This window comes from Xenopus tropicalis, chromosome 5 (genome assembly GCF_000004195.4).
Source record: "Xenopus tropicalis strain Nigerian chromosome 5, UCB_Xtro_10.0, whole genome shotgun sequence".
Lineage (NCBI taxonomy): Eukaryota > Metazoa > Chordata > Amphibia > Anura > Pipidae > Xenopus > Xenopus tropicalis.
In genome coordinates, this window is record NC_030681.2 from 83,265,189 (window position 1) to 83,286,247 (window position 21,059).

The 21,059-nt window shown below is 38.2% G+C and overlaps 1 protein-coding gene across 4 annotated transcripts in view; it reads right to left on the reverse strand.

Moving 5' to 3' along the window:
- klhl32 (kelch like family member 32) overlaps nucleotides 1-21,059 on the reverse strand; it is a 136,868-nt gene that overhangs the window by 78,932 nt on the left and 36,877 nt on the right. For 3 of the 4 annotated variants that reach the window (XM_012963034.3, XM_031901722.1, XM_012963031.3), the window contains 2 exons: nucleotides 11,679-11,767; nucleotides 10,860-11,040 (listed from right to left, as the gene is read on the reverse strand). In XM_012963034.3, the coding sequence (XP_012818488.1) occupies nucleotides 10,860-11,040; nucleotides 11,679-11,767 (270 nt within the window). 4 annotated transcript variants of the gene reach the window in all.

Consider the following 21,059-nt stretch of genomic DNA (forward strand, 5'->3'; position numbering starts at 1 on the left):
CAGTGTTAACCCCCCCTACTTGTGAAATAACCCCCACAAACTATATATTTCTGAAAAGTGCACACCTTCAGCTATTCAGAGACGCCACTCTCCTCTTTCTACATGGAAAATTGTGGCCGCAGTCCCTTGCAGAAGTCAGCGCTTTGGTCAGAAATCAAGGAAAAAACAGATAAAAAACCTAGATTTCTCCCCAAAATCTCCATGGCAACTACCAAAAACTTACTAAACATCAATCTGCAAGTTCCCCTGAATAAAACGATACCCCATATGTATGAGTGCACATAAAGACGTGGCCACCAAATGCCCCAAAACAGGGGCAATGCATAAGGGCAATTTCAGTTGAAATTTTGGGGGCTGCGCTCTATGTGCACTTCCTGCAGTTTTTCAGTGTTAACCCCCCTACCTGTAAAATAACCCCCACAAACTATATATTTCTGAAAAGTGCACACCATCAGCTATTCAGAGACGCCACTCTCCTCTTTCTACATGGAAAATTGTGGCCGCAGTCCCTTGCAGAAGTCAGCGCTTTGGTCAGAAATCAAGAAAAAAACAGATACAAACCTAGATTTCTCCCCAAAATCTCCATGGCAACTACCAAAAACTTACTAAACATCAATCTGCAAGTTCCCCTGAATAAAACGATACCCCATATGTATGGGTGCACATAAAGACGTGGCCACCAAATGCCCCAAAACAGGGGCAATGCATAAGGGCAATTTCAGTTGAAATTTTGGGGGCTGCGCTCTATGTGCACTTCCTGCAGTTTTTCAGTGTTAACCCCCCCCCTACCTGTAAAATAACCCCCACAAACTATATATTTCTGAAAAGTGCACACCTTCAGCTAGAAAAAAACAGATACAAACCTAGATTTCTCCCCAAAATCTCCATGGCAACTACTAAAAACTTACTAAACATCAATCTGCAAGTTCCCCTGAATAAAACGATACCCCATATGTATGGGTGCACATAAAGACGTGGCCACCAAATGCCCCAAAACAGGGGCAATGCATTACAATGGGGCTGCAATTTATGTGCACATCTCAAAGTTTTTCAGACAAAATTGCCCCTTACCTGTGAAAAAACCCATATAAACTATACATTGATTAAAAATAGACAACTTCAGCTATTCAGAGACACCACTCTCCTCTTTCTACATGGAAAATTGTGGCCGCAGTCCCTTGCAGAAGTCAGCGCTTTGGTCAGAAATCAAGAAAAAAACAGATACAAACCTAGATTTCTCCCCAAAATCTCCATGGCAACTACCAAAAACTTACTAAACATCAATCTGCAAGTTCCCCTGAATAAAACGATACCCCATATGTATGGGTGCACATAAAGACGTGGCCACCAAATGCCCCAAAACAGGGGCAATGCATAAGGGCAATTTCAGTTGAAATTTTGGGGGCTGCGCTCTATGTGCACTTCCTGCAGTTTTTCAGTGTTAACCCCCCTACCTGTAAAATAACCCCCACAAACTATATATTTCTGAAAAGTGCACACCTTCAGCTATTCAGGGATGCCACTCTCCTCTTTCTACATGGAAAATTGTGGCCGCGGTCCATTGCAGAAGTCAGCGCTTTGGTCAGAAATCAAGGAAAAACCAGATACAAACCTAGATTTCTCCCCAAAATCTCCATGGCAACTACCAAAAACTTACTAAACATCAATCTGCAAGTTCCCCTGAATAAAACGATATGCCATATGTATGGGTGCACATAAAGATGCAGCCACCAAATGCCCCAAAACAGGGGCAATGCATAATAATGGGGCTGCAATTTATGTGCACATCTCAAAGTTTTTCAGACAAAATTGCCCCTTACCTGTGAAAAAACCCATATAAACTATACATTGAAATAGACAACTTCAGCTATTTAGAAACACCATTCTTGGTTTTCTACAGGCAAAATTGTGGATGCAGTTCCCTATACAAGCTGGACTTTAGTCTGAAAAAAAATATAAAGTTAGATTTCTCCCCAAAATCTCAATGGCAACTATCAAAAAACTTGCTCAGTATCAATTAGCAAGTTACCCTGAATAAAATTACACCCCATATGTCTGGTTGCACATAAGTACATGGCCGCCAAACCTGAAAATGCATAATATTGGGGCTGCACTCTATGCACCCCTTGCAGTTTTTTTACTTTAACCCCCCCCCCCCAAATAAACCCCTAAATTGTACTTTACTCACCTATTTCAGTTTAGCGGAGCATCTTTGATTTGAGTTCCATCTTTCCTGTGGTGTTATGATACCAGTTTTTTGCTTCTTCCTACACTACTTTAGAAATGACAAAATCTGCACCACATTTAGAAGGATATTTTCCAAAAAAATCCATAGTAATTTGGCCCATAAATGATGCAAGTGTCCTTAGAAGTTGCACTAAAGGTGCCAACAATAAAGCTTGGGGCATTAGCATCAGAGATAAAATTATGTGCACAATTACGTGCCGTGCAGCAGTCACCAGTGGCACACCAGTATTACACAAAGTTTTTATATTTAGAGAGCCACTGCAACTTGTGTAACCTAACCAGAACATACAGTAGATATTCAATTTGTACTACAAGCACAAAAAACCGTAATGTATCTGTCATCCTGTGCTCAAGAACCTTTGCAAAAAACTAAAGGCCTACACTTACAGTAGTTAAATGCTGCCCAGAAATACAAAGTAATATACAAAACTATGCACAGATAACTGCGCTGACAGGCATGCTTTTGAGGTGCCAGTAAAAGGACTTGTGGCATCAGCTTTAGAGATAAAAACATCTCATTGATTCATCACACACCACAAGTTTTATCATGCGCCCTGTCAGTCACCCAGCACCTCAGTTCGCTATACCAACAGCACAATACAATTCCTACCCCATAACCAAAGAAACACTGCAACTAGCCTGAATAACCATAGCTCAAACACAAAAATCTGAATGCCCAAGAACAAGTCTAAACAACCACAAGCTACAAGCACACTTTGTTTTTCTGACAACCTGTGCAAAAAACAAAATCACATACCATAAAACCCTACTTTACTAAAAAAAAAAAACTTTTGCCAATAATATGACACACCTTACCAAACTTTTCATCACATATATCTATAACCTAGTTATAAGTAAAGTACGGACCTGCCAGAAAAGATAAACTCAATAAATAAAAAACAGCGTCACTTTGCCAGCACAGCTAAGTTTGGAGGCCTGCAACCTTGTGCATAAAAACCTAGAACATGCCAAGTCCACTATTCTGATATGCTAAATCCTTATTCCACCAACAAACCCAGAGAACCATAACCTACCTATAAAAACACAAAATTCAAGTCCTCTCATAGTGTACCACAGTATGGTACACTTCAAAACATGGGTGGAAACACAAAGCAGGCTTGCTAGGACACTTGGGACAATAATACCGGACATCTCACCTAACACCCTTGGAACGGCAAACCTTACATTTTCTCTGGGCATATCTTTTATTAGGTGTTGGTGGAATTTGTGCTATAAAATGCTTACCCACCATTCGGGCAACATTGTCATTACCTGGCATGTCAGGAACCTCCTCTACATCACCAAACAACAAGGCAGGGAGCAACTGCAGCAAATAATTGTAATAAGACAATCTGGGGCCTGGTACTGCCGCCTTGTAAACGACATAAGAATTATAAAGGGCCATTTGGATCATATAAATTGCTGCTTTTTTGTACCAGGCCCTGGTTTTTCGGGTGGCATTATAATAATGTTGTATTTGGTCGGATTTATCAACACCACCCATATGCTTACTATATTCTTTACTACACAGGGGCTTTGTTTTTGAGGGCCTACCGCCACTTCTGTGTTGGACAATCATGGTCTCATCGTGGATAGTAGTAAGCATAAGAACAACTTTGCTGTCTGAATATTTTATGGCCAAGAGCTCATTGCTTCTTAGAGCATGTACTTCTCCACGCTTCAGTTTCTTATCCAGCAATTCCCTGGGCAGTCCTTTACGGTTACGGTTGACTGTGCCGCAGGCTGGGGTGTCCAAAGAATTTAGGGCTCTAAATAAAGGGATGCCTGTGTAAAAGTTATCCACGTATAAGTGGTAACCTCGGCCAAGCAGTGGAGTTATGAGCTCCCAAACAATTTTACCACTGGTAGTCAAGTCAGTGGGACAACCGGGGGGGTCCAAATTAGTGTCCTTTCCCTCATACAGCATGAAATAACTAGTGTAGCCCATGCTGCTTTCACAGAGTTTGTAAAATTTAATCCCATAGCGAGAACGCTTACTAGGGATATATTGGCGAAATTTTAGGCGCCCTTTGAAGAGCAAAAGGGACTCATCTACACAGACATTTTGGGAGGGGGTGTAAACCTCTGCGAAGCGCTGAGACAGGCTATCTATAAGGGGCCTCAATTTATAAAGCCTGTCATAACCGGGCTCATTAGGGGCAACAGCCGTTGTGTTGTCGTTAAAGTGAAGAAACCGCAATAAAATTTGATAACGGTTTCTTGCCATAACGGCTGAAAAAAGAGGGATGGAAAGGACTGTATTGGTATCCCAGTAGGAAGCTAAAGAATTACGTTCTACGAGTCCCATTGCCAATGTAAGAGCCAGGAATCTTTTTATTTCGTTTATATTTGTGGGATACCATGCCTGGGCTCTTGAAAAACCCGGTAAAGGGTTGCTGGCAAGATACTGCTCAGCATACAAATTTGTGTAACGGACCATGTCCTGAAGGATGGCCTCTGTAATATAGAGATTAAAAAAATCTATAATTTCAAAATTAGTGGTGTCCACACTGAGGCCAGGGACTGCAGTGAAAGGGGGAATTTCAGGGACATAATTACAGGGAGGCCCCCACGCAGGCTCTCCAACTGCTGCATCAGTGCTACCCTCACCCTCTTCTACATCCATGGGTACATCTTGGGCACTACCACTAGCCTCTGCCTCTTCAGCAGTAAGCGTGCCACCACTACTAAACTCTGCGCTAACCGTGTCACTATCCTCTATCTCTGATTCCTCAGTAGAGTGGTCAGATGGCACATACTCAGACCCAGAATCGCTAAATTCCTCTGAGCTGGAGTCCATGCAATACCTAGCAGCTTCCTCGGTGCTGTAAAACCGTTTGGCCATTGTGCCAGAAATATACAGACAACTGCAAATCTAGCAATCAGCAGGCAAAGTCAAAACAAGCAAGCAAAAAAAAAAAAAAAAAAGCAAGACAACACTTGTAATGATGTAATAATGTAATAGGAGAACACTTGTAATAGGAGAAGCTAGAAAAAAAAAACTCACTGTAACCTTTTGATAAACTCAAGCCAGCAAGAGATGACCAGGAGTTAACCTTTGGCAATAGAAACTACCAGAACAATCTGAACTTAGCACCTCTGGACCTTTCTAGAACAACTGAAATCAAATGGAATAAAACCACTAAAAGCAATCAAAGAACAATAATTGCAATGAAATCGGTGGTCAGAGCCCTGGATCCACTAATGTTACTGCAAAAGCAACCTTTTTTGGAGCACTAAACACACAATAAAGAACAATGCAAAGATAAAACACCATAAAATCAGTAAAACCCAATAAAACCACCTAAACCAACAGAAGAACAATAATTGCAATGAAATTGGTGGTCAGAGCCCTGGATCCACCTATGTCACTGCAAAAGCAACCTTTTTTGGGGCACTAAACACACAATAAAGAACAATGCAAAGATAAAACACCATAAAATCAGTAAAACCCAATAAAACCACCTAAACCAACAGAAGAACAATAATTGCAATGAAATCGGTGGTCAGAGCCCTGGATCCACCAATGTCACTGCAAAAGCAACCTTTTTTGGGGCACTAAACACACAATAAAGAACAATGCAAAGATAAAACACCATAAAATCAGTAAAACCCAATAAAACCACCTAAACCAACAGAAGAACAATAATTGCAATGAAATCGGTGGTCAGAGCCCTGGATCCACCAATGTCACTGCAAAAGCAACCTTTTTTGGGGCACTAAAAACACAATAAAGAACAATGCAAAGATAAAACACCATAAAATCAGTAAAACCCAATAAAACCACCTAAACCAACAGAAGAACAATAATTGCAATGAAATCGGTGGCCAGAGCCCTGGCTCCACCAACGTCACTGCAAATTCAGCACCCAATAGCAATACAAAAGTTACAGTGCAATAAAAACAGAAATCAATTATGAAAATGCCAAAAAAACACTAAAATGCAATCAAATAAATCAGATAATTATAGAGCAAGATCAGAAATAAAGTTTTAGTAAAAAAAAAGACTGCCAAAGAAAGCAAAGAAAGAAAGAAAAGAAAAGAAAGAAAGATTTTTTTTTTTTTTTTTTTTTTCTAAGTGTAAGTGTGTGTGTAAGTGTATGTGTGTGCTTGGGAAAGTTGTAAATAAGTGTGTATGTGTGCAAAAGTGTAATAATGACAAAGATAGAAGAAGAAATGGAAAAAAAAAAAAATTTTTAGACAGTTGAGATAAAATAAGCAAAATAAACAGTGGTTAGAGAGTTGTAGTTCAGCTCACACAATGCAGGCAGGCAATCAGGGCGACCAATCCAGCAGGAAGGCAGCAGGAAGGCAGCAGGGGGGCTCCAGCAGTCACATGTGCGCAGCAGGAGTGAAGAGGCGACGCGGGGGCGGCGACATTTAAAGGGACAGCAGTGGACACGTCATCAATGCGTGTCCACTGCTGTCATTGGCTGAGGGACCGGATCGGTGGCGCTGGGGGACCAGATCCGTGAGTATGACCTAACTTGCTCGTTGCCTAGGGGGTTGTGCAGGCTTTACAAGCGCTGCGCTGCTTTAAAAGCGAGCGCAGCGCTTGTAAACCCGATAGTGCCATAGGACGTAGATTCTACGTTCTATGGCACTTTGGTCCTTTAGTACCTAGGACGTAGAATCTACGTCCTATGGCACTAAAAAGGTTAAAATAACAAAAAACGTGTAAAGCTACCACTTTATTTGTACACAAATACATTTTAAAGGAACAGTTCAATGTAAAAATGAAACTGGGTAAAATGGATAGACTGCGCAAAATAAAAAATATTTCTAATATAGTTAGTTATGCAAAAATGTAATCTATAAAGGCTAGAGTGAGCAGATGTCTAACAGAATAGCCAGAACTCTACTTCCTGCTTTCAATTCTCTAACCTCTTAGTTAGTCAGTGACTTTAGAGGGGGCCACATGGGACATAACTGTTCAGTTAGTTTGTGAGAACGCAGATCACATTCAAAAGCAAACTAACTAAACAGTTATGTCCCATATGCCCCCCCCCCCCCATGTCACTGATTGGTTACTGACTGCTAAAAGCTTAGAGAGGCGTAGAACATGAAGTAGGGTTATGGCCATTATGTTAAGCATCTGATCACTCCAGCCTTTATAGATTACATTTGCCCTTTTAATTTTTACACTGAACTGCTCCTTTAACTTTGATTTTTACAGACCTCCTTGGATGACTACTCATTCAGTGCCTGCTCTCGCAGAATTAATTCTAAAATATTTATAAAGTGCCATAAAGTGTACAAAAATAGGTGTACAAAAACATTGATACAAGAGGTTAAAAGGACCCTAGCTCACAACCTAAAAATCTAATTCACTCATATTTAGTCAGGTCTATGTCTAAAGGTTACCATACTCAGGCAGATAGAAGCTGCCAAATCAGCGCTCCAGTAAGCTTCAAAATATGAATGATTCTTGGCATGCTCATATAATTAGGTGGTTTTGGAAGTTTTTTTTAGCAAGCCACTTTGCTCAGTCCATATATATGAAATGATATACAGGTATAGGATCTGTTATCCAGAATGCTTGGAACCTAGGTATTTCTGAACAAAATTTCAGAATAAACCCAATTTGATTGTTTTGCCTCAAATAAGGATTAATTATATCTAGCTAGCCTCAAGTACAAGGTATTGTAGGTAATATGACAGAGAAAAAGGAATGGAGTTTATGGGACATGCCCTTCCCATAATTCAGAGCTTTCTGGATAATGGATCCCATACCTGTAACTCAAAGCAAATTCTATTGGTGATGCCGTATGCATGGGACCTTTTCAATTACCTGCCGACATATGGCCATAGCTTTTTAACAGGTTAGAAAATATTTTAGGGTAAAGATTGCATTGGAAAGTTCATCGTGTCCTTTACTGACGTGTCTGCCTAGACCACTATTATGATCCAATTGTTGGCCTAGAGACCAAATCACACCATCCTGATTATGCCCACTGTATTGTTTGCCAAATCACCTTAAATTATTAGGTGGAAATTATAGCTAATATGGCTAATGGAAATGTTAATAAAATACAAATTGTTTGGGAAAATGTTACAGAAATGCAAGCTTTTAGTATATTTTTAATGCTGCATACAGGAAGTTGGCATACAGAGCACTCATATAATCTTACAGTAGCTAAAAGCATTGATATTAGGCATGTTTTAAATTAGTCTTGATGATTAAAAGGTTATACTGTTGTTATAATGGCTTAAAATATAACACACCATGGGGGCTTAATGAAAGATAATACAAAGATTAAGTTAAATAGCTTACTCTATAATTGGGAATAAAACCTCACACAGTAAAAATTTGTTTTTCAATAACTTCAGGATCTTCAGCATTTAGAAATGTATTTTTTTTTCTTTACTCTCTTGAGTAAAACTCGCTTGATACTTGTTGGACTTTTTGATGAGGCATATCTGAGCTGTCATTCTATTAACCACTTAAAACCATGTAAATTTTTACATTTACAAAATTTAAATAAGCAGCACAGACTTGCTAGTCTAGTGCAATAGAACTCTCTGCACTACTGATACATTCCTGCTGTAGCTCTAGCAGTTGGTAGCTCCGATTACACATTCCTAAGGGAGGGAGGAGTGAGCTTTATGAATTCTTATGGGAGAGAGGAGAGAGCTGCACAGACTCTAGCCCCTGGAATGAAGGATATTTCTGAGAGAGGAAGTCAGATACCGAAGAACATGTTTACAAAAAAGGAGACAAGAAATCCAGTGTGGCTTTTTTTTAAGAGGGTTCAATGCAGCTTTTCTGTGGGTGCTTATGGCTGTATTTACATAGACCTTTCTGATAAAGATAAAGCTTACTTAGTTTTTACCTTTCCTTCCTCTTTAAAGTAAAGAAAGTGTCTGTCGTTATCACTATTACAGCTTCTTCTCATATAACCTTGTTTAAAAGCCAGCTCTCATTTGGAGGCTAACCTCTAGACAGAAGACTTACAATTCAGTCAGAACACTTATTAGGCATTCATCCATGCTCATATAGGATTTTCGCAATGCTTGATTTGCCACCGATCCTCAGGAGACTGGCATTCCTTTAGTTTTTGACAGAGTTGAAATAAATGGCTTTCCTAAGAAGCACATTTACTGCTCACAAAGGCTGTATTTGAGTCAAATATAGCCAAAAATAAAATCTGATCAAGTAGTTCAAGTGGCAATTTAAAATCACTTAAGTTTGCTTTTGTTTATTATATTACTAAAAAGTAAAAAAGTATCCCTGACTTATATGTGCATGGGTGCATTTATGTTATGTGCTTAGACTAGGATTGTAAGCTCTATGGGGCAGGGACCTCTTTCCTACTGTGTCGCATACCACATGGCACCTACTTCTTTTGTATTTTTATATATATATGTATATATATATTGTATTTATTTATTGTAACACTTGTCCTCCATGTGTGTAATTTTGTATTTTGTAAGATTGCACAAACCCTGTTCTGTGTACATACAATTGTGTGTTTGCGTGATAAGTAATGATACTCTGAGTTAAAGATCTACCATAAAGATACTAGCAGGAATAAATAAGGAGCTGCAAAGACCAGTAAGAGACACATGAAGAGGCATGTGATAAAGTTTATCGCCTAAGATGCAACTAAAATTCTGAGTCACTCTCACATCATGTTACATGTCGACTACTATAACTTCCCCACCAGAGCCTGTCATCTCTCCAGTCCATAATAATTTCTGCTGTCATCCTAACTACCGTTCCTCCACTGCTTTTTACTCCGTTTTTTCGGCGAATTAGTTTTACACAGCATAATAAATACACCTCTTAGTGAACTTCTCTCCTTTTTATCTGCTTTCAGGTGGGATTTTTATATTGCCCACACCTGTTACTTGCCCCAGGTAAGTTTAAAGGAGCATCACATGTTTGAAACAATCTTATTTATCCACAATTTTGAAAGGGTGCCAATAATTTTGTCCAGCCCATTTTTGGAGTTTTGTGTGACATTATGTCCAATTTGCTTTTTTTCCTCCCTTTTTTGTTCTGTTCCAATACACACAAAGGGAAAAACATGTGTATAGCAAAACATGTGTTACTGCAATACTTTTCTGTGAAAAATACTTGATTTTCTGGAAAAATTTCTGGGGTGCCAACAATTTTGGCCATGACTTTATGTCACTCTCTGTGCTGGCTTTTGCTATCTTTCTGGTCTTTATGGTCTGACATGCAAATTAATTCACAACTGCTTCTCCCTACATCTCTACACGAATCCCCAGTATTTACAGTATCGCTTGCTACACTCCTATACTGTTCTACCCCTTAACTGCTCACTCACTAACACTTCATACTGTATGCTAGCATTCAAGACTTTGCTAGGGCTTTACCCATTCAATGGAATTACGTCCCAAATTCTTGCTGACTTTCTCCAAAATCTCTCAGCTTTTAAAGTTTTTATAAAATACATTTTTTTTTAGAGAAGTTTAGCTCCATCTAGCCTAACACAGCTTCAGTGTACACTATATGCTCATAAATACAATGAAAAATGGCACATCTCTAATCTTGCTGATGTTGAAATCCCTCCATCCCAAAGTCCCCTACAAAACAGCATGGGACATTCTTGTTTTATAGGGGGATATAAGTAATAATTACTTACACGGAAGTAATCACTGCAAGCTGCCAGCACTGCCTTGTGAGCATGGAATTTCTGTTCTTCAGCAACAAGTGTAATATCACATAAAATTCCATCATTTCTCTGCTGGTTCAGAGCAGACAGGACAGCATCTTTGTGAGATATTGATTGGCAGTGCCTCTGACCTGTCAGCATTTCTTGAACACTGTAAACAGAAACAAAATGTGACAGAAAATACATAAATGGCAGTTATCACACTAAACAAAATGTTCAGTGTTCATAGTTGCTGGTGACATGCTCTGCACATACAGTTATTTGCGTCACTTTTTATACAGCTTTATAGATACAGCACCATATCAAATAGGGCCTAAATGGGGAAAGCACTGTTCATATGGACAGTTGAAAAAAGTCTGGGAACCACCTTGCCAAATTGCATTTTTGGTTAATTTTGTAAACAAAACCATTAAACAATTACTGTACTACAGGAACCAGCATGTTAAAAAGCAACATATCTACAAGTGCACAGTTACAATTTATTTTACAAACTTTAAAACATGGAAACAAAGAATATAGTAATTGTGGCACATGCAAATATTTGGACACTTGAGTTCTTGACTATCAGTTCTTGTAGGGATTTTTACCCACTCATCCCTGCAGATCACTTCAGATTTTTAAATGATTTTAAACAAATACTGTAAAAAAAAAACTGCACTTATACAGCTTCAAATGAAATATAAAACATTTAAAACCGTTTACAGTGAGAACATGCTGTAAAAAACTGTACATGATTTTGTTTTATACGATTATGACTAACACGATGTTATCTAAATTTGACACATTTACCTGAGGCATATCTCAGATGGCATCGTCCAGGTCTGCTCCTCTAAGTCTTCACTCTTACGAATTAGGGAAGGAACAAATAAGCATTCCAGCTATAAAATATAATTAAAACAGAGGTAGGAATATTAGAAAATTAAATAACATTCATATTATGGAGTTGAAGTTATAGAACTTTAGAGTGCTACCTACTATACATTTGTATTACTATTAACTTGAAGTATTATAAAGCCCTAAACAGCATGTACAGGTATACATTAAAAATGAAGTTATGTACAAAAATTGACATACATACAAATAATGGCAGATACAGGAGAAAAGAACTCCGGTAATAAGACAAAAGAGAAATTAGTTAACAGATTAACATCAACACTTGTAACTGCAGCACACATTCATCTTTGTGGCAAACAACTGTAATTTATATTTTTAACATTTAAATGTGTGTTGTAGAATTTTGGTATGGAACTCCAAATTATCCAAAACCTCCTTTCTTGAATACATGGTAACACACTTTTTTTAGTAGAAATACATTTTATTTTTTTTGCTAATTTACAACTTCTCCCTAGATCCCTTTAGGGGACATGAAGTGTTTTTTGATGGATGCATTTGAAAATCTATACTGTCAATATAATAATTATATTTAAGCAAACTACATGTCAGGACAGTCATATGTAAGACACAAATCTCAATCAATACAAGAAAGCAAAACTAGTGAAAACAAAACTTGTTATATTAATAAGCTTTTACGCAGGTGTATTCTTCACATCAAGTGTTGAAGTAGGGAGCCCTGAAGCAACTCCTTTAGTAATAAATACTATAGGTACAGTGTAAGATATTTTTGCAATGGGAAACACTGCCGTCTTACTTAACTGTGTTCATTTCATGCAGTTACAGCCCAGTCTAAATATTTGGCACAAGCTGAGTACACCTAAAGTGGGCCAATGTCGCTTTAATATAGAAACTTCTGCAAGTTTTCAAAATGAGTGCAGTTCATAGTTTGCAGCATCAAGTCTCTCAGATTCGAGTCACTATAAAGCTATATATTTGACTTAAAAAGGTAAGAATGAAATTTAAATGGAATGACCTTTTTGTTGTTTTTTTGTTTGGCAATACAATTGCCTGTCAATTTATAATCTCTTAAAGTGGTTTTACTCTGAATGAAGCATATAAGTCTCCTGGCCTGCTGCATGTAGCCTTACTAGAGTTGGGGCAAATGCAACAACACAAGGCAAGTTTAATTAAGAAAACCATAACCACGTATAGGGAGTGCAACATAGGGAGTGTAAAACAGCACTGTGGATAAGATGGCTTTTTTTTTTAATTCACACAAACTACAAAGTAATTAGAAGCAATAGAGAACAGTCAAACTGTAGAGATTCAGATTAATCTAGTGAAATGTATAATATAACAGGGATGTCCAACTTACTGGCTGTTGGCTATTGGGAACAACAACTCCACAACTCTCAACAGATTTTACCTTTTAAAGAATACAGCTAAATGTATGTATACAGTATATACACACACACACATATATATATATACGATCCTTACTGATCAAAGAATTGAAGATATTTCAAGGTCAGTAATGTATAGCTTATTGCTTTTACCTTTCAGTAACTGCAAAGTAAGTGTTCCTTGCATAGCTGGCTGTGTATAAATAGAAACATAACATATAAACACGTTTGCAACCTGTAATCGCCTCTTGATCTCTTAGAAGCATTATTGTGCATAATAGCTAAACATAAATCAAATCTTTATTAAGAACCAGACATTTATGTTTGTATTGATAATCTGTTCTAAACAAAGATATTCTATTTACAGAAATTCATCTTGAGTACAGAGGCGAGGTCTTGTATCTTAATTGTGATGTATAGTACACTGAAAAACAGAGCTTTGTGTTTTTAGCAAAAACATGTTTAGGTAGACAACCGGTAGGAGATCAGGAAAGTATGAGGGTTTATTGCCTTTAGGGTCTTGCAAAATATTCTGCTATCTTTCTAATTTACTTCTCTTCCTTCATCTTGCTAGACCTTATACATCGAAATAACATGCCTTCCATTTTTCTACAAAAAAGTTGGTTTCAAGTCAGGTTCTCAGAAATGGGGTCACATTTGATTTGCTGTTTGCAAGTTGTAGGTTTGGTTGTGTATAATAGAGGTGTGTGGAGGCTAGTCTGAACATGTGTTGCTATAATGTAATTTATATATGCTATCTTTTGACAAATTATTCAAAACATTGTACCTACATGGCATAAAAGAATAACTTTTAAATATTTTTTGTACGGCACATGTTTTCAAACCTCTGAATAATAAAGGGAAAGAAATCACTCTGAGCCCTTACTTACTGAATTTATAATGTAGGTCGCTTAGGATACAGTTTATCAACTATAATGTGACGCATTCTCTTTAGCAGTGTTTCTTAACCTTAATACTCAGATTAAGTCTGTGAATCAGTTTTGTGACATAAAGATTAGTTCAGAATTAATTATGCACCTCATTTTAACTTCCTGTAAAGAAAAAAAGAATAAGTGTAGTTTATTGGGGCCAATCCTAAACTGCACAGGGACCCATTTTATTGTCTCAATCCACAAGTTTAGATCCCCTGCTGTAGTGGGTGGTGTACTACAGGTATAGGATTCCCCTATCCAGAAATCCATTATCCAGAAAGTTCAGAATTACGGAAAGGCTACCTCTCATAAACTCCATTATAAGAAAATAATTCTACAAACCGGATTCCAAAAAAGTTGGGACACTAAACAAATTGTGAATAAAAACTGAACGCAATGATGTGGAGGTGCCAACTTCTAATATTTTATTCAGAATAGAACATAAATCACGGAACAAAAGTTAATACTGAGAAAATGTACCATTTTAAGGGAAAAATATGTTGATTCAGAATTTCATGGTGTCAACAAATCCCAAAAAAGTTGGGACAAGTAGCAATAAGAGGCTGGAAAAAGTTAATTTGAGCATAACGAAGAGCTGGAAGACCAAATAACACTAAATTAGGTCAATTGGCAACATGATTGGGTATAAAAAGAGCTTCTCAGAGTGGCAGTGTCTCTCAGAAGCCAAGATGGGTAGAGGATCACCAATTCCCACAATGTTGCGCAGAAAGATAGTGGAGCAATATCAGAAAGGTGTTACCCAGCAAAAAAATTGCAAAGATTTTCCATCTATCATCATCAACTGTGCATAACATCATCCGAAGATTCAGAGAATCTGGAACAATCTCTGTGCGTAAGGGACAAGGCCGTAAAACCATACTGGATGCCCGTGATCTCCAGGCCCTTAAACGACACTGCACCACAAACAGGAATGCTACTGTAAAGGAAATCACAGAATGGGCTCAGGAATACTTCCAGAAACCATTGTCAGTGAACACAATCCACCGTGCCATCCACCGTTGCCAGCTGAAACTCTACAGTGCAAAGAAGAAGCCATTTCTAAGCAAGATCCACAAGCTCAGGCGTTTTCACTGGGCCAGGGATCATTTAAAATGGAGTGTGGCAAAATGGAAGACTGTTCTGTGGTCAGACGAGTCACGATTCGAAGTTCTTTTTGGAAATCTGGGACGCCATGTCATCCGGACCAAAGAGGACAAGGACAACCCAAGTTGTTATCAACGCTCAGTTCAGAAGCCTGCATCTCTGATGGTATGGGGTTGCATGAGTGCGTGTGGCATGGGCAGCTTGCATGTCTGGAAAGGCAGCATCAATGCAGAAAAATATATTCAGGTTCTAGAACAACATATGCTCCCATCCAGACGTCATCTCTTTCAGGGAAGACCCTGCATTTTTCAACAAGATAATGCCAGACCACATTCTGCATCAATCACAACATCATGGCTGCGTAGGAGAAGGATCTGGGTACTGAAATGGCCAGTCTGCAGTCCACATCTTTCACCTATAGAGAACATTTGGCGCATCATAAAGAGGTAGGTGCGACAAAGAAGGCCCAAGACGATTGAACAGTTAGAGGCCTGTATTAGACAAGAATGGGAGAGCATTCCTATTCCTAAACTTGAGAAACTGGTCTCCTCGGTCCCCAGACGTCTGTTGAGTGTTGTAAGAAGAAGGGGAGATGCCACACAGTGGTGAAAATGGCCTTGTCCCAACTTTTTTGGGATTTGTTGACACCATGAAATTCTGAATCAACATATTTTTCCCTTAAAATGGTACATTTTCTCAGTTTAAACTTTTGTTCCGTGATGTATGTTCTATTCTGAATAAAATATTAGAAGTTGGCACATCCACATCATTGCATTCAGTTTTTATTCACAATTTGTTTAGTGTCCCAACTTTTTTGGAATCCAGCTTGTACTTTTTAAAAATGATTTCCTTTTGATTTTAAAGCAGTACCTTGTACTTAATCCCAACTAAGATATAATTAATCCTTATTGGTGGCAAAACACTCCTACTGGGTATATTCAATATTTAAATGCTTTTATGTAGACTTAAGTTATGGAGATCCAAATTATGGAAAGATCCCTTTTCCGGAAAACCCCAGGTTCTGAACATTCTGGATAATAGGTCCCATATTCTATATAAATTGGGTCTTCATCTACCCATTCATATTGTGAGTATTTCTATAATCAATACCTCATTGCCAGGTTGATCCTAGTCAATTTGCTACATGCTGTTGAGTCTAACTGACAACAATAAGCTACCTGCTAGAGGACTTACTACTGTGCCATGTTTGATAACTCAGCAGTTGAGCTCCTTCAGTCAGCAAAAGGACCCTACTGTGCTATCAAAACCTAAACTGCAATGTTGAAGGGAAATTGTTATAAAAATGTCCTATTTGCGCCGACTCCACACACCAATTTTCCATCATTTTTCTGCCTCTAACGAAACTTTAAAAAAAGTGGTTACAAACCAGGTGTGGTGATTTTAGTGTCATATGTACCTTAGTTGTGACCACGACATTTTTTAAGTATTTTTTTCAGCCAAAATTTCTCTGCCATAACGAAAATGTGGTAGAAAGATGTTGATATTTGTTAATTGGACTTAAGAGGGTCTGTATAGAGGAAATTTTTTGGTGCACAAAACATTTTCACAGCGCAATATCAACAATTGTTTACCATGTAAAAAACACTTTTTAAAATTTGGAGGCATGTCGACAAATCCATAAAACGCACCTTTTGTGAATTTGCCGTGCTTACAAAGTTTTTACAATTTGGCGACCAACACTTTAAGAACTGTGCACTTACCGACACTTTTGTGAATTCTCCCTTTGTCTTATGTGGTATTTTCTTTATGGGTCAAAATATTCTTATTGACTATACAACCTAGACAGCTTTTACTAGGTGACTTTTCATGTTTTTTTTTTTTTTTTTTTTTAATAAATCCTCATTATTTGAGGTTTTACAAAATACTTGCAAGTTTTTTTTCACATTTGTGCTTAAGACTAAGGGGCAGATTCATCACAGTAAGAGTTCGAATCCCAAAACAGGTAAAATTCGATTAGATACGATAATTTCTAATGATATGAAATGTCACGAAAATGCTTACGAAAAAATTGTAATAGTCACAATAATATCGTATTGGCGATCTGAAAGTCACAAAATGTTCATATCCGAATGATCGTAAATGGCGGGAAAACCTTTCTGACTTTGATCCTTCTGTGCATGATTTTGGAAGCCTCCCATAGGACTCAATGACACTCTGCAGCTCCAGCCTGGCCAAAGGAATGTCACGATACCGAAGCTTGAATAAATTCGAACTTTCGTACTTGTTTCGACAAATACAATTTTGTTGCATAAGTTTTGTCACAAAGTACCAAAAAGTCTCGCAAATTAATGAAAAAAAAACACAGAAAATACACACAGTTCTATAAATTAGAAAAAATACTATTTTTTTGTAATCGAACTCAATCGTACTTTGATAAATGTGCCCCCATGTGTAGGTAAGTTCTGGTGGAAGTCACCCTAAAAAAAAAAACATCAACAAATGACACAATTTGGTACATGCAAAGCCTGGCGATGTGTAACAAATTTTTGACACCAATGTTTTTTACACCACATAATAAATCTGTTCCTCAATCTTAACCTCTGATAAGTACTGATACATTTAACTACAGGAGGCTTTACTACATTATATTGCTAACTAAGTACAGGTTTACAAAATTTGAGAAGAAAACCAGACATACACAAAATGATCTGAGTTTCTTATTTGACTGATTTGGCCACCCACATTGGGAAATTGTATATTTTAAACCTGCAGAATAGATATCTGACTAATCCTTGGACAAATATTTGTTGGACATAGAAGAGAATAGCAGCAAAATCAGGCTGTGTATTACAAGCTTTAATCTTTCCTATACATATTACTATAGCTATTATTTTGCTTATTTGAATAAAACATGTATGTTTCTTTGTTTGTAGATAGTTTAGCCTTTTATAAACGACATGCTTTCACACATCAAACACCACACTAAAATAGTACGATCAAGACCATAAAAAAATCTTTTTATATCCAGGCATATGAAAGTATATGGAAAGACAGTAAGTAACATTCACATGCAATGTCTGTAAGCATAAGCTGTCAGCTACAGACAATTATGTATTTAGTCCGTGTGCAGCAGCCAGCCTGGCAGCTGGAGGTAAATGTGTTTACATCTACATATGCAAAATGCATTTAAAAAGATCAAAATAAGCTCAAACGACCATCACCATTTACTTAAACTGCTTGTTCAGTAACACGTTTTCTAAACCCAAATAGCATATGTTGTTGTAATGTATTTGATTATCCTGCTTTCGGAATTACTTAAAAATGCAGTTTGTGCAGAAAGTTTATATAACAGCAATAAAGTACATTTGTTGAATTATGGTTTTTATAGCTTTAAAAAATGCTATAAAACTTTCTGACAGCTATTTAAATGACTGGCTTGGATTATGTATGTATTGTATGTATATCTTTATTTATAAAGCGCTACTTATGTACGCAGCGCTGTACAGTAGAATTCATTAATACAGACAGGGGGGTTAAAGATAATGGATAAATACAAAGTACAACAATAAATACAAATAAATACAAGGTACAGTTGCAATAAGAGTCAGAAACACAAGATGAAGGAGGTCCCTGCCCCGTAGAGCTTACAATCTATATGGGAGAGTAACTAACAGACACAAATAGGCAAATATAAGTGCTATAGGTCACAGTGGGTGACATTACAGTATAAGTGCCAGTTTCCAGATCAGGTGCTGGGCGAGTGCTCCATAAGGTAGTCTTTAAGTTTAGTTTTAAAAAGACTGAGGGAGGATTCTCTCCGGAGGACATCAGGGAGGGAATTCCAAATGTAAGGGGCAGCCAGGCAGAAGGATTTAAGGCGGGAAACAGCAGTAGTAGTGGGGGGCACAACCAAACGGTTGCTCTGCGAGGAACGAAGGAGACGGCCAGGAACGTGCGGAGACACCAGGGAAGAGATGTAGTGAGGAGCAGAGGAATGGAGGGCTTTGAAGGTTAAGAGAAGGAGTTTGTAAACTATTCTTTGTTTAACAGGAAGCCATGATAAGGCCTTTAGCAGGGGAGGGGCCTGAACTCTCCTGGATGAGAGGAGGAGAATTCTGGCAGCGGTGTTTAATATAGACTGTAGGGGGGAAAGATGGGAATTAGGGAGGCCGGTTAGCAGCAGGTTACAATAGTCAAGTCGGGATAGGATGAGGGCATGCATGAGCAGCCTAGCTGTTACAGTAGAAAGAAAGGGCCGGATTTTGGCAATATTGCGTAAGAAAAAGTGACAGGTTTTGAATTAAGTTTTCAAAACCTGTCACTTTAAGTTAAGTTTTTTTTAACCTGGGAGAGATAACCAAAATATGAACCTTTATATGGAACAAAAAAAACACCCCAGGATCAGTATCTCTCACCTCCAATAAACTAAATTACATGGAGGTGTTAATTTCCCAATTTAACTGATACAATGAAGCAGCTTTACTAAGATACTGTATATACTCGAGTATAAGCCTAGTTTTTCAGCACCCAAAATGTGCTGAAAAAAGTCACCCTCGGCTTATACTCGAGTCAGCTGCCATGGGTCCCTCTAGACTAGCACCCTCTCTCCTTTGTGTGCAAATTAGGCCCCCCGCAACCAGACCCTCCAGTGCCCTGGCCTAGGCTCCCACTAGCAATACTTATTACCCCTTACATCGCTCCGGGACCGGGTCTGCTGCCAGTTTGCCAATGTGCAATGAGCATGGGGTAGTACTCATATTGTTTTTGTTGACCCTCTTCTCCGCTTACAGAGCTAGTTTACTGTTTTCTTTGAAATAAATATTGAAAAACATATACCCCACTGATGCCTCAATTAATGTAATTTTATTGGTATTTATTTTGATTATTAAAACTTAGCAGTACTGCTGCATTTCCCAACCTAGGCTTATACTTGAGTCAATAAGTTTTTCCAGTTTTCTTAGGTAAAATTAGGTACCTCGGCTTATATTCGGATCGGCTTATACTCGAGTATATACGGTACATAGGCAACTGGCTTCACCACAGGAATGTTTACTCCACAACTTATGTAAGATCGTAACCAAAGGCACATTCATGAATTATTTTCTGCACAGCCCACTCAAGAACATTTCACAAGCTGTCCGGGGTAATCCACTATTTATCCATACCTATAAAGCCTGACATACAATCCGCAAAAAATATGACCCTCTTTTTATAACTCCATACATCTAACATGGATACAGATCAAAAGCTTTACTCCTGGCACAAGCAACATACAATTCCAAACTTGGAAATCACTAGGATTGTGAAATACAAAAGACATTACAACAGACACTTTCACAATATTGCCCATATCCGATTTGACATTAAAATACCCTTTTCTACATAATCAACATTTCTCTCTACTGCAAATAATGCATTTTACTAAATTAAAATGAGTACAACTAAAAGAAGCAGATAAAAAACCCCTTGACAAGTGCTGTCTAACTGGTGGCCTGAGACCACCCCCCTCTGTGTGCCCCCCCCACCTGTTTACCTGCTGTGATTTCTTACCTTTGTGTACACTGTAAATGGTATCCGTGCTGAAATTTACAGGCCCACTGCATTGTTCACACTTCTGATTCAGGCTATAAACCCATGTACATGTAATCCCCAGTATTATTCACACCTGAGGCTCAGACTGTTTATGACACACACAGGCAGCATAGAGCAGAATATGGCACACACAGGCAGCACAGGGCAGTCAGGGTATGACACACAGGCAGCCTAGAGCAGGCAGAGTATAGCACACCCAGGCAGCATAGGGCAGGCACAGTACTGGTTGTGTGTGCCATACTCTGCCTGCCCTAAGCTGCATTTTCTATGCACAGACTGGAACTAGAATTTTAGATTAATTTTCAAATTCAGAAAAACATGATCGCTTAAAAACATGAACAACT